At 36.2% G+C, this 13109-nt stretch overlaps 1 protein-coding gene and 1 long non-coding RNA gene across 5 annotated transcripts in view; one reads left to right on the top strand and one right to left on the bottom strand.

The window, feature by feature from the left end:
- LOC137496363 (uncharacterized) overlaps window positions 1-13109 on the top strand; it is a 105278-nt gene that overhangs the window by 68790 nt on the left and 23379 nt on the right. The gene's annotated exons all lie outside the window — the stretch shown is intronic.
- Window positions 940-9011, bottom strand: slc52a3-1 (solute carrier family 52 member 3-1). Its single transcript, NM_001040357.1, has 4 exons — window positions 8888-9011; window positions 6242-7388; window positions 3961-4084; window positions 940-1512 (listed from the first exon to the last, which is right to left on the bottom strand). The coding sequence occupies exons 2-4, from the start codon at window positions 7249-7251 to the stop codon at window positions 1300-1302; spliced, it is 1347 nt and encodes a 448-aa protein (NP_001035447.1). The 5' UTR covers window positions 7252-7388; window positions 8888-9011; the 3' UTR covers window positions 940-1299.

The raw sequence follows: 13109 nt of genomic DNA, 5'->3' as shown, positions 1-13109 counted from the left end.
ATGACTTGAGGCCAAGATGAAATAAGTTTTCTAAAAAACATTTCTGCTCCACTGTAAAAAAAAACTTTTAATTCCGTATTTTGTGTTTTTCGTTTATTTATGGTTGTGAGTTGCATTACAGGATGTTGATCTCTGCTCTGTCGACTTTTGATGCTGAAAATTTAACTCTTTAGTTTAACAAAGTGACTTTTATTGACATCTTAGCAGTTTGAAATAATATAATGTATAGGAAGTAATATTTCGATAAATAAATCTGTTACAGAAAATACTGGCAACATAATATACAACACAAACCCATACAATATGTCACTTCAAACTATTGAAAATCTTCATAAAAGTTACTTTTTTCGACTTTTTAACATGTTGGTTATAAGATAAGTTGTTGGAAGAAAGAGCAAGGTCCCATGATGCGATTCAAAAGCCACAGTAAGTTGAAAAAACATGAATCAGAATATGAAAAGACATGCAATTTACTGCTATTTTTACAGTGTATAACCATGTCAAGGAATTATTCAATAAAGGAAAAGAAAACGATTGTTTACATAGAGAACATTCCACCCTCGTAGGCCCACACGAAATCTATGCACGCAGAATTCTGCAGATTTTCCGGACAATTCTGCAGATTTTCCACAGCATTCCGAAGATTTCTGCAGATTTTTGGCCTATCATTAATTCTGTTTATTTATCTGAGTAAATGTGTAAATCTGAGTTTATTCAGTTTTTATTCAGTAATTTATTACTTTTTATTTCATATATTAAGGTTTTAGTTATGATACTCCGCTGGATACTCCCAAAATAATTCCGCAGAAATCCGCAGATTTTTACCAAAATTCTCAGCAGAAATAGCAAAAAACGTCCGCAGATTCTGTCTGGCCCATGAGTTAAGACTTAGATTGTAAACATTTCACTTTGTGTCTAGTTTGAAGGACATGACAGGAGTTGTCTTTTGTTTTGTTTTTTATTCAAAATGGCTAAAAATATCTATAACCCAAAACACTTGATTTATACCAGCTTGAGAAAGCATTTATAATACAAAAATGATATGATAAAATAATCATCAGATTTTGCTATAATATTGAAAGAACAATAATGGTAATCCACAAACGATGCATAAACATTTGTATTGTTTCCAGATATCAAAAACGTATACATTATAAATAACAATCCACAATAATTTAAAAAGTAGGCTACAGATGCTAAAATGGTATATGTGTTTGTTTTATCATCGTCACCATTGTTATCTCACCAAAAGTGTGAAAGCTAGTTGTAGTAGGAGTTCGTTCCCTCATTAAAGTCTTATTATAATGGGCAGTTGGTGTTGCAAATGTCCCCCGACTTGAAGAGGTGGTAGACGTTAACCAACGGAAACATAATGATGGAGCCCAACAGAGAGCCAGTCTGCACTGCTGCTCCACACCACACGAGGGCGCTGTGACTCCGGTCCCTCAAAATTACACCCACCATCACCTTCACATAGGACAGCAGACCCGTGAAGAAAACCCATGATAAAACCTGAAAAAAAAAAAGAAAAAAAGATTAAAACAGAGATGAATGAAGTAGTATCTGAATGCAGCCTTTATGATGCAAGCTGAGATTGAATCACACAACGATGCAATGTCAGACACTATGCACTTAATGGAGTGAGTGATGTCACTGTGACCAGTAGGGTTAGGGGTGGGGTTAGGTGAGCGCATTAAAAAGCATTGGATGCAGCTCAGATTGCACTGCACCAGGTCTGCATCCAGACCCCTCTCGATGAATGTGGTGTCTATGTGGTGACTCTATGTAAATTCATTAACCTTTTCATGCACAATGTCCTCATTTACGAAAGTTAATTTAGTAACTCAGTTTAAGGTTAATTTATAATGGTAATTTTTTATTTTTTTTCAAATAACCTAAGAGCAGTGTCAGTAGATTGACAACAATTTTAACAACAGTGGCTACCTATATTGCATTCAAAATATTGTTGCTTGACAGGCCCATAGCCAGAGTAGGTTCGGGTGGTTCGAAAGACCCTCCCCTAATGACAAAGGTCCAGAATTTGTCCCATACATGAGCTCATTTATCTTATTTTGACTGCTACACCATCATAAACTGTGAAAATAACCCATTAAAAAAATGCATAAGGCCAAGCTGAATCCTCTGTTGACCGTCACATTAATATAAAAAAAAACAGCTAATCAGTTTTGTCCAATACAAACTATCATTATTCATGAGTCCAACATCCAGTTGTGCAAGAAAACGTACAGTCGGATGTAAAAGAAGTCACCTTTAGCTACTGTACTGTTTTAACATAGGGAAATTATGTTTTTACAGCGTAATAGTTACGCAACATATTGGTCAATTTTTTTGTCATTTTGTGACTTATTAACAGACAACGTAACCACAACGTGTGTACTGGTAATTCCATTACCATCCCAATGCCAAATCGCCACAATGTCAGTACTTCCCACTAACGTTACAAAATAATTAAGAACGTCCCAGACAGGTACTCTATTAGTAATATCTTGGTAATTTCATGATTTATTGTCAATGTAACTGCAATGTCTTTACCCAGTAATTTTAAGTACATGTTATACTGTAAGTAAATGCTGCCTGTGCTGTGCTGTGCTTTTTTTTTTATGAAAAACGTATGTTTTAACATATATATATATATATATATATATATATATATATATATATATATATATATATATATATATAAATCAAATAGCCAAATTCTGACTGAGAAAAGTTGAATTTGGAGAGTTTGTTATTTGCCTAATAAATGACAATAGGATACAGTTTTTAATTTTAAAAAATGTACAGATTTCTATATATGATGGAATAAAAGTGTCTTTTAAAAATAAGTATTTATTCATATTTCTTTTTTCTAAATCTTTAGAAAATATTTTGATGCATTAAAAAGTGTGGATATGATGACCAACCGACAAGCTAATGCAAAATAGTGTTTAGCACATCACTAAAATGCAGTATTTAAGTCTCAGAATTAAATATAAAATAAGGCAAATGACTGCAAAAAGGTCCACATTTTGAGAAAAAAGAACCACCCCTTTTACCAGGCTGGATATGGGCCCACTTGATGATTCAAGCTCTCACCCACAGCTAGCTCTCTGCAACTCTCACATGGTCACCTACTGAAGCTAAGCAGGGTTGTGCCCAGTCAGTGTCTGGATGGGAGATCACATGGGAAAGCTAGGTTGCTGCGCTCAACCTGCAGTCTGTGTGGGTCCTAACACCCCAGTATATTGATGGGGACTTTATATATGAGAAAAGCCCTATACAAATGTAAGGACAACAATAGTCATTTTCTAAATGCACCAGGCATAACTGAGCTCCTCAACTGTTGCTTAGTCATATTTCAACACTTTTATGTACGGTGACTGTCTGCTACATATCAGGACAGTTAAATATAGTGTACATAAAACATAATTTTGTAATAATGAAAATGGTTTTTAAACAATTGAAAACAATCTAGACAGTGTTTTCCACGATTCATGCATGAAAGGGTTAATACAGTGGAGCTGACATGTCTGTGACAGTAGGTTTGAAGTGGTTGCTTATCAGGGTAATTACGCAAAGGTGTTGAGAAAGCATTAGTATATCTCACATCGGCTAGAATTACACAACTCTGCATTGCTAGTGACGCAGACTCTTGACTTTGAATCTAGGGAGCTTGAAAAATAAGTTGAATTTGTTCAGCATTTTCAAATCAAGCACTAATCAGTTATGAGATCAAACAAGTTTCATTATTATTTGGAATGTTACTTTTAGAGGTTATTATATATTTTAATGCATTTTTTATATTTTTATACATTGATTCCAGTTGTAGCTAAAAGAACAACACTGCTGAATCATATACACTGATATTTTAACATTTAATTCTAAATAGAATCAGCGTCAAAGTGAAAGATTAAGATTATTCTGGAAGTGAGTGGAATATTTTAAAAAGTAACTTACTATAATGGCGTCGCCTAGTGGTGTGTCTTGGAGTAAGGGACAGGGACTCATGGCAGCCATGGCCATGTTGTATCCTCCAAATGTAGAGCCCAGAAGACAGAGGATGCCCAGAAATACTAATGAACTGGAAGAGATTCATATGCTCACTATTAGTCAAAATCATATTGTGAAACTTTCCTGAAGTGCTTTCAAATTTATATTGTGGGTTAAATACAGGAAATTATTTAGACTTGTTCATTGGTTGAAAATGTAATGTTTTTAAGCAAGTTCATTTTACACTTGAGAAACAATGTGATCTTACTTTTTTATTAAGATTCATTTTTTGGCATTTGCCTTCTTTTGATAAGACAGTAGATTGACAGTAAGTGAAGTGGGGTGGAGAGGGTGACAGGATCAGGAAAGGTCCACGCACCAGAGAGATGTTGTGCTATATGTCAATCCTCTAACAACGGGGCTATTCCGCACTTTGGGTGCTTTCACACCTGTGAATCGAATCAGTTGTTCCGAAACAGGGATTAAGGCTGCTTACACTCTTGTGAATTGATTCAGTTGTTCCAAAACAAGGATTAAAATTGTTACATTGTTGCTCTTTGCTCTTGGTGCTGTTCGCTTTCACACGGCAACGTTTCCAAACAGACCAAAAGTGCTATGGATTCACTTGTGCAAAACGAACCGCGCTAACTTGGCAAACAAGACAGGTTCCGAAACAAAAGTCTAGGTGTGAAAGCACCCTTAAAATACTTACCCTGAGTCATTTTGTTTCACAAACCTTTGGGAAACAAAATGCTGAGTTATGTTCCTTCACACTGATTATTATTACTTGAATTAACAGATATTCCTGAGTATTTTATTTCACGTTTTACAATCCTAAACCCTGGGCCCTTATTTGCAAATTTGCTGTGTCTGCAGTAGCTTTTACTAGGTATTTATAGAAATTCAGTTATAAGAACTAATGTTCAAATGATGGTGTTCACTACTCTCTGTGGACTTGCTGCATCACAGACAGCAATATTTTAACAAGTTTTACTAGAAAAATGTGCACTTTCTGACCAATTGATATTAGGCAGGGCTAAGTCATGTGACATCAGGTTTAACAAGTTGTTTGTGCAAGATTAGATCCTACTCCTATTCTGAAGCAGGAGAAATTTTGAACCCCTGAAAGCAGTCCCTATAAATCAACTTTTATTATTAGTTCCTGAGGTGCAATTCGAATCATTAAAAAAAAAAAAAACACTCACACACAACTTTTTAACACTAGTTCAAGGAATTATTACAAAATTCCTCTAGTGTGAAAGTCCCTATGGTGTTGTTGAAAGAATACACCACACAGGTGGATTTGAGTTTGCCAAGTAGGATGTGATCATCGATTAAAATCTATGTTGATCCTGGATCATAATTCCTGTTTAAAATTGTAATCATATCTAGTCCCTACACCTAAACCTACTGTAACTGTAAATATCAGTGATTAATAGTTGGATAACAATGACATAGAAGCACATAATCCTAAATGTAAGCTTTAACATAACATATGTTTCAAAAATGTATTCCTTAAATCTCATTAACTACTTAGAATATTGTTCCAGGATAAACTTAGATATTAAGCTTTTCTCTCCTGGATGTTTTTTTAAGACTGTAAGGGTACTAATAGAATAACACGTAGAGTTTTTGTGACTGTTCATAGTACATAAATATAAAGCATGTGATTGGTTGACACTTGCTAAATTTTTACTTTTTACTTTACATTTTAACACTACTTTCTAACAACGCATTCATTCTAACACCACAGTAGTGGTGCTAAACATGTTCTGGAGCAGGGTTTCATAACTCTGGTCAAAAAGAAAGCAGCTTCACAATTTCAAGGTTCAGGTCTGTGTATACTTATTTTAAAACATGTCAGATGGATGAATTTGACATATGCTTTATATCACCTGCTTAAGTCTATCTGTTTCAACAATTACCACAATGTGGTCTGCACATAGTCCACATGGCTAGAAGAATTGGACTGCACATGGACAGCATGGCCATTTCAGAATGTAGATGGCTGAATTATACTTTTAAAAGATTTAAAAGCAGCATTTAGAGCAACACTACCCTGGTTTAACCTGAGCGAAAAGCTCTTAAGCGTATTATTTCATGTTTTTTGTCAGCCCTTTTAAAACACTGCTCTACAACAGACTTGGCATCTATATGATATATGCTATATCTTCTAACCAATAAAAACACATACAATTGTACACAAATGGAGTAAGATTAGATTGCAATTATAAGAAGATATATATACCGTTTGGGGAAAAACATGGCAATGATGCATGCCACAGGATTAGCTACCGCAGATAGAGCAGCTGACAGATGATAGGCCATATTTCCATAGGGCATACAGGAGAACGTTTGCACTGAGGGCAGTAGTCCATTGGTTGCACTGTTCACCCATAGAACCATGACATAGATGAATGCAAGCTGATAGCTTGAGTGCTGCGGTTTAGGAAGCAGCACTTCATTCTGCTTCTGTTCCACTTCCTCTGGACAGTTTGTCTTGGGGTCCATAGGGCCCTCTAGACCCCTGCAAACCGTTGCCACAGCATCTGAGTCTGAGACAAGGTTTTCAGTGGATAGTTCAAAAGTCCGAGGCAGACGGTTTAATATGAGGAAAGCACCCAGACTTATCGTGGTCATTACAGCGAGGAAGGAGAAGAAGATCTCAGTGGAGAAATTTGGCGGGAGGTACTGTGTCTCCACAATGAAGGTTGGAGGTCCGGGGTCTGTGACGTTATCAGACACATTTGTCACATTGACGCATTTTGACATCCCGACCCCTTGCGCCAGCGCCACCAGACCTGGAACCAAACCACTGAGACCTTCTCCAATGAAGTATGTGGTGATGTATTTGGCGGGAAGTTGCATCATGAAAGGCAGGAAGGTAACAGACGAAGTGCAGTCGACCAGAGCGAGGAAAAACGTGAGGATAAAAAATGCTGTGCTACGAGGTTGTCCAAAGATAACAGTGGTGTAGTTCCAAAACACAGCTAGCAGGATGCAGGCTACAACACCAATTGACAGGACAGCATAGATGGCTAGATTTTCGCGTAGTCGTCCGGGACAGAATTTGTGCGCCAGGGTCACCAGCAGAGGGCCAAGGTTGGCAAACTGAATGATGACAGTGAGGTAGGAGGGTAAGTCCCAGCCCTCTGGCAGAACATTGACTATTAAAGGAAGCTCCACCCACAAGCCATTAATGGACACCCAGGAGCCCAGACCAAAAGCGCACGCCAAGGCATGGATGTACAGAGGCATTCTGACCTAATTTATCACTTGGCAAACAGGTAGTTGAAGATAAATCTGAAGTCAGATTCTTATGTATATGGAGTGATGCCACTTCAAGATGCCTGTGTTGAATGTCTTCTCTTTCTTTTGCGAAGACATCAGATTACCTTTAGGAAAAAAAGAGAAATAATCAGTCAAAACCAGGTATTTATTCATTCTGTAGTTATTCTTCAGCTAAATTTCTATTTTAGAGGTCGCCACAGAGGAATGACCCACCAACTATTTCAGCATATGTTTTATCTCTCATTCACACTAGCAGCAACTTTGTAGCTACCTGCCGCTGTGGGTGGCAATCTGCTGCAAACGCAGGTCTGTGTAGGTCTACAGCATGAAGAATACAACCGGCCTCTGAGTGAGCTGAGAGAGGATCATGTGAGCTCTACTGGTGCTCCTATTGGCTAGCGCTCAAAAAAGTCGCTCCTTATTTGCATAAAGTTGAAGAATTCCCAACTTTGTCATGTCTCTCGACATGCCTGCCTGGTTGCCAATAGACACTTTTCACATTTTTGGGGTTTCTTAGTAGTGGAAGGCGTCATAGCTGTGTACATTTAGAGCGCAGTGAATTGAAGAGTTTTTTACAATCCTATTTGCCGAAATAATAAAAGAAAAACTCCTCAATGGTGTTATCATGACTTTCAAAAAAGCAAAAAAAATTGTGTGAGACTGATGATGGCAGTCAGAGAAGAGAATGAGGTCAAATTTACTCTAAGCCCCATATACGCTCCATTAGAAACACCTCACACAAGCGGTAATTCGTTTTTTGTATTTTGACGTAAAGATGATATTATACATTCATAAATGAAAACAAACATTCATACGTTTTTAAAAAATCTCAATATTAAAAAATTTGTAAGAATTTAAGCTTATGATGACCATTATACGCGTCGCAACAGTCATTTGAAAAGGGGCCATGGTCACTGTCGTGTAGACTAAGGTCACCGGAAGTGGCTCACTCTCCACTGAAATATACAGTCGCTTGTCGATATGCCACTGCTTGTCGCTCGTAGTGTGAATGAGGCTTCACGCAGCAGATGTCCTTTCAGCTGCAACCCAGTACGCGAACATGGAGAGAACATGCAAACTCCGCACAGAAATGTGTCCTGGCTCAGTTGGGACTCGAACCAGTGACCTTCTTGCTGTGAGGCGACAGTGCTAACCACTGAGCCACCTCAAAAACCAGGTATTAGTCATTTAAAACATCTATCTATCTTTCTGTCTATCTATCTATATATATCAGTAAACAGTAAGTTGTTATATTAATGTGACTTAATAATGGCAATACCTTACTAATAAAAACTTTTAAAACTTAGACAAATGTGAAATTAATCAAATACTATACCACTAACCATTATAAAAAGTTCATTCTTATTCATTCTTATTTAGTAGATCTTTTTGGTACAGCCACAAGTTTGTTAAAACGTGATACTATAGATAACATTTAGTTAAATATGACAAGTTTTGCACTAATGCAATATATTAACTAACATCCAACAATAGGAACACATTTTAAAATGATCAAGTCAGCAAAAATCCAATACCTGTAACTCAAAACAAACGATTGATTTCTACATGTCACTGGAGGAGCATAAAAAAATTCAATACTCACATTCCTGCTGAGGCAAGGAGCCAGACTGAACATTCTTTTCCTCGTGGCGCAGACATTACTTTGCTCTAAACAATGCTAAGTCATAGAAACGACATTCATTCAGAGGTCTCTGTTACCGGTTAACTTCTCCACTCCGTCTAAAGATATCTCCAGTGATATGTGGTTTTTATCAGGAGCGTGTGAGTGTGTGGGTGGGTTTGTCTTCCTCATGAAGGTCATCCTACTTTAATAAAGTCCATTACTCTCCAGTCACGACAGGCTGTTCAGAAAGCTATTTTAGCTGGTTTAGTATTGCTGGAAAACTCTTAAAAAACAGGTATCAATGTATAAAATGTACATTTATTGGAGGACAGAGTTCAGTAAGCAGTAAAATTAGCAAATCTGTTGTTCCTATGAAATGTAGCATGATTATTTATGTGTGAACAGAACATCCTGAGTACTTTGACCCTTCAAGAACATTCAGAAGGAATAAATGTAGGGCACAGAGACCACACATAATAATTTGCATAATATTGTCCTTGTACCTGGAGTCAGATCTTAATGTGGAACTTTGAACAATCATAATAGGACACTTTGAACAGCATTAAAAGTCTTTACCAAACATTAAGCTCGCTTTGGGCGCTGTTTATTTTTATACTGTCTTTGATAACTACTAAAATCAAGATTAACAAATCGCAAAACACCACAAGCCAAAGCGTGTACAGACAATATTTAGTCTAAGTTCAGTTTGTCAGTTTATGTGACCTACATGTCATTACTGATTAAAAGGATTCGATTGGTTTTCAAATTGTACAAAAAGAAAACAACTAAAAGTTAATTATACATTAAATAAAGACATCAGACGAACCCATGAGAGTATAAGTATGACTCTGATCATACAGTAAATGCCAAAAAGTGGATAATTCCACCAATAATTGTATTTTATAAAGTCATTGCTCTATTGTGAAAGCCCCTCATATGAATATGACCATTCTTTTAATTCCATGCTTTTATGGTGTCATCAATACTGTGCTTTAAATTCTTCATTCAGTAAGGTGCTATAAATATTCCCCAGAGATTTTGTTCCGTATTGAAATAAATAAAATTACACAGTTAACACAAATTTATTGACTAAAATTCTGTGATGCAAATATCCCATTGCTATATTGGCTATAGATTAGATAGTGACTGGATATTTGCATCTAGTGAACTTATGGTCATGTTTTGGAAACAAGTTTAAAATCATTTAAGTTTTGTTAAATGCCACAATACACTGCTAGAAGTGACCAACACAAGATAAAGCAATGGGACATGGTCAGCAGCAATACAAAGGAAGGCTGTGGCGTTTTAACAATGCACAGTTGGTACTAAGGAGTACAAAGTGGAGCAAGAAATTCCTGTGTGAACCATAGCATCAGTTTTTTAGCTGACAGGATTGTTTAGGGTGTGTAAACATTATTTAAAGATCTTAAACTACTATGAGTAATCTGGTAGCAGTGTTTCATGTATCATTATGATGTGTGATGTAAGCTGTTTCAGGGTTAGCCATCTCTATTTATTTATTTCTTGGTTCAGTTCAATTTTTAATCATACCACAGATTGTAACAGGTGTTTGTGTGAGCGAGTGAGAGAAAGAGAGAAAGCGTGAGTGATTGAACTTTGGAATGAAGGTGAAAGTTAAAACAAAAACAACAAAAGGAATGTGTCACATGAGTTCAGTTTCCAAATTAAATAACATCATTGTAATAAGTCATCTGCAGGTTATTATTACCTCAAATGTGTGTGGGTTGTAGAATGACAACATTAAAGGAACACTCACATTTTTGAAAAAGAGCCTCATTTGACAAGTCACCTTTCAGCATATCTCTGAGTCTGGTGGGAGCACTTTAAGCTTAGCTTAGCATAAATCATTGAATTGGATTAGAGCATTAGCGTCTAGCTCAAAAAAAAAAGAAGTTTAATTATTCTTTTGATTATTATTATTATTTTTTAAGCTTGAACAAGGAACAATGTTGCCGTACCATGGCTGCAGCAGGCATAGTATAGAAGAGTCAAGATTTAGGATCAAACATTACCTCCCAATCAGTACCCGAATATATATGCACGGTTTATATATTGTCATTATTTTGAACACAAATAGTTATGTGGTGGCACAGAGTCAACCCTCTTTCTTGACTTCACAAAGAAACAACAACATGTGCGGCATGACATCCCTTTGTTGCAGCGACGCTATTGGTTAAATGCCGGCAATGCTCTTCTTTATTCTTTTTTTTTATGTATTATCGAATTATCTGATCAGGTTTTGGTATAGGTAGATAATCAAAATCAAATGACTTGGACTCGAGGGTAAAAAAAAAAAAACCTGATCAGGACATCCATAGTCTAATCCGATTCAATGATTTATGCTAAGCTAATTGTGCTCTTGTCAGACTCAAAGATCAGCAAAATAGATTTTAAAAATGGTAACTCCAGAGGAGCTGTGTGTGTGTGTGTGTGTGTGTGTGTGTGTGTGTGTGTGTGTGTGTGTGTGTGTGTGTGTGTGTGTGTGTGTGTGTGTGTGTGTGTGTGTGTGTGTGTGTGTGTGTGTTTTCTAATCAATGTAGATTGGTCCTTTAACCACTGAGGTGCAAGACAACGTTGACGGGAAAATTCATTCATTCATTCATAATGTTTGTTAAACTTCACAAACTTGTTCTTGATGAGAAGAAATGAATGACCCACCACTATAAGCAAAGTAAAAAAACACAGATCAGATTTCCAGTTCTTTATTAATTTCATTATATAAATACAAACTTAATGACATACATCTTTTCCAAAACAGGAAACAACAAAAAGGCATTAAGGCGTTATTTTCAGTTTTCAACAAGTAGCCATCCTACAAAAAACTTTCTATATGTGAGACTTTGAGGTGTATGGCAAAATTCGCAGAGAGGCAGCATAACAGGCTTCTCCCATTAAATCAGTAAGAACAAACTTTCAGTAACAAGTGTGAATGCCAAAGGTTTTCAATCTTCTGACCCCAATGAATCAGCTTTGCTTTATTATCTAAAGGAAAACTATATATATATATATATATATATATATATATATATTGTATAAGTTCAACCTCACAGCTCCATACTGCTGCACTGTGCATGGAAATATCTATTATCACTCTAAACTTGTATGTTAGCTAATACAATCGCCATATTACCACAATATCAATGTCCTTTATACATTGCACACCAATCTAGTAACAGTTCTTAAGCAAAATCCTACATTTCTGGATTTAAATAATCATAATTATACCAGACAAAAGCACAGAAGTCCTCACTGCATCACCACATTACAAGCACAGGCTCCATCACACCGCTTCCATCATTTTATTAGGAAATAAGCTCAGAAATGTTACAGCTGGTGAAGACCTTCATGATCCGTATTTAAAAAAAGATATGTAATATGATATGATCCTTCAGACTTTTCAATGTTGAATGTAGGAGGGGAATAAAAATGTCCAAATAAGAACTCATTGCTTAACCAAATAGCATAGGCTTATATATTGTCCAATGGCAACATGTAACAGTTTCTAAGAAATTGGTTAAAGCTCCAGTTCCCTGTACAGTGAAAATAACCACTGGAGTGTCCTCTTCAAATAAACACAGACCAAGCCTACTTTGACAGATCTATTAGCGGAGCAAAAATAAGTTTGGCATCTCGTATACAGTATCAGCATAGAAATATAGAGATATTAATCGACTGTCAAAAATACTACAATATTCCACTAAACAAATCTTCCTGAATTCAGAAAAATATGATCTCACACAACACATGACGCATTATGAATCAGCTCAAAACACCTCGTATATGTTTTTTTTTTGGCAGTTTTGGCTGACTCAGTTGTAACAGTTTGACAACCCAGACAAATGAATTTGCTTTCTAAAACACATTCTCTGACCTTCTGTAAAGCTGACCTACCTAAACATGTACTATCACCATACTGACCTATAGAAGCACAACAACTGACTTATTGTTGCTTGACTGTAACAGGGTTTTGGCATGACAATGCACACAAGCACACACATTTTTTGTTTGTTTTAACAGGGCTGATGATCAGATATATATTTTACTGATAATCATTTGTGCAAATATGGTGTTAATATTCTAGAAAAACTGATGATAAAAAAAATGGCACAATCAAAAATGTAACACGATATAAAATATCAGTTGTACCTCTCATCTTCCGTTCCCTCACTTATACAAGACG

Source organism: Danio rerio, chromosome 8, assembly GCF_049306965.1.
Source record: "Danio rerio strain Tuebingen ecotype United States chromosome 8, GRCz12tu, whole genome shotgun sequence".
Lineage (NCBI taxonomy): Eukaryota > Metazoa > Chordata > Actinopteri > Cypriniformes > Danionidae > Danio > Danio rerio.
This window is presented reverse-complemented; position numbering and strand designations above follow the sequence as displayed.

Coding starts and splice junctions, on each gene's coding strand:
- slc52a3-1 (NM_001040357.1), bottom strand. CDS start 7,251: ATGCCTCTGTACATCCATGCCTTGGCGTGCGCTTTTGGTCTGGGCTCC. Junction 4,085..6,241: donor GCCATGTTTTTCCCCAAACG/GTATATATATCT, acceptor AATCTCTTCCAG/TTCATTAGTATTTCTGGGCA. Junction 1,513..3,960: donor CACTAGGCGACGCCATTATA/GTAAGTTACTTT, acceptor TTTTTTTTTCAG/GTTTTATCATGGGTTTTCTT.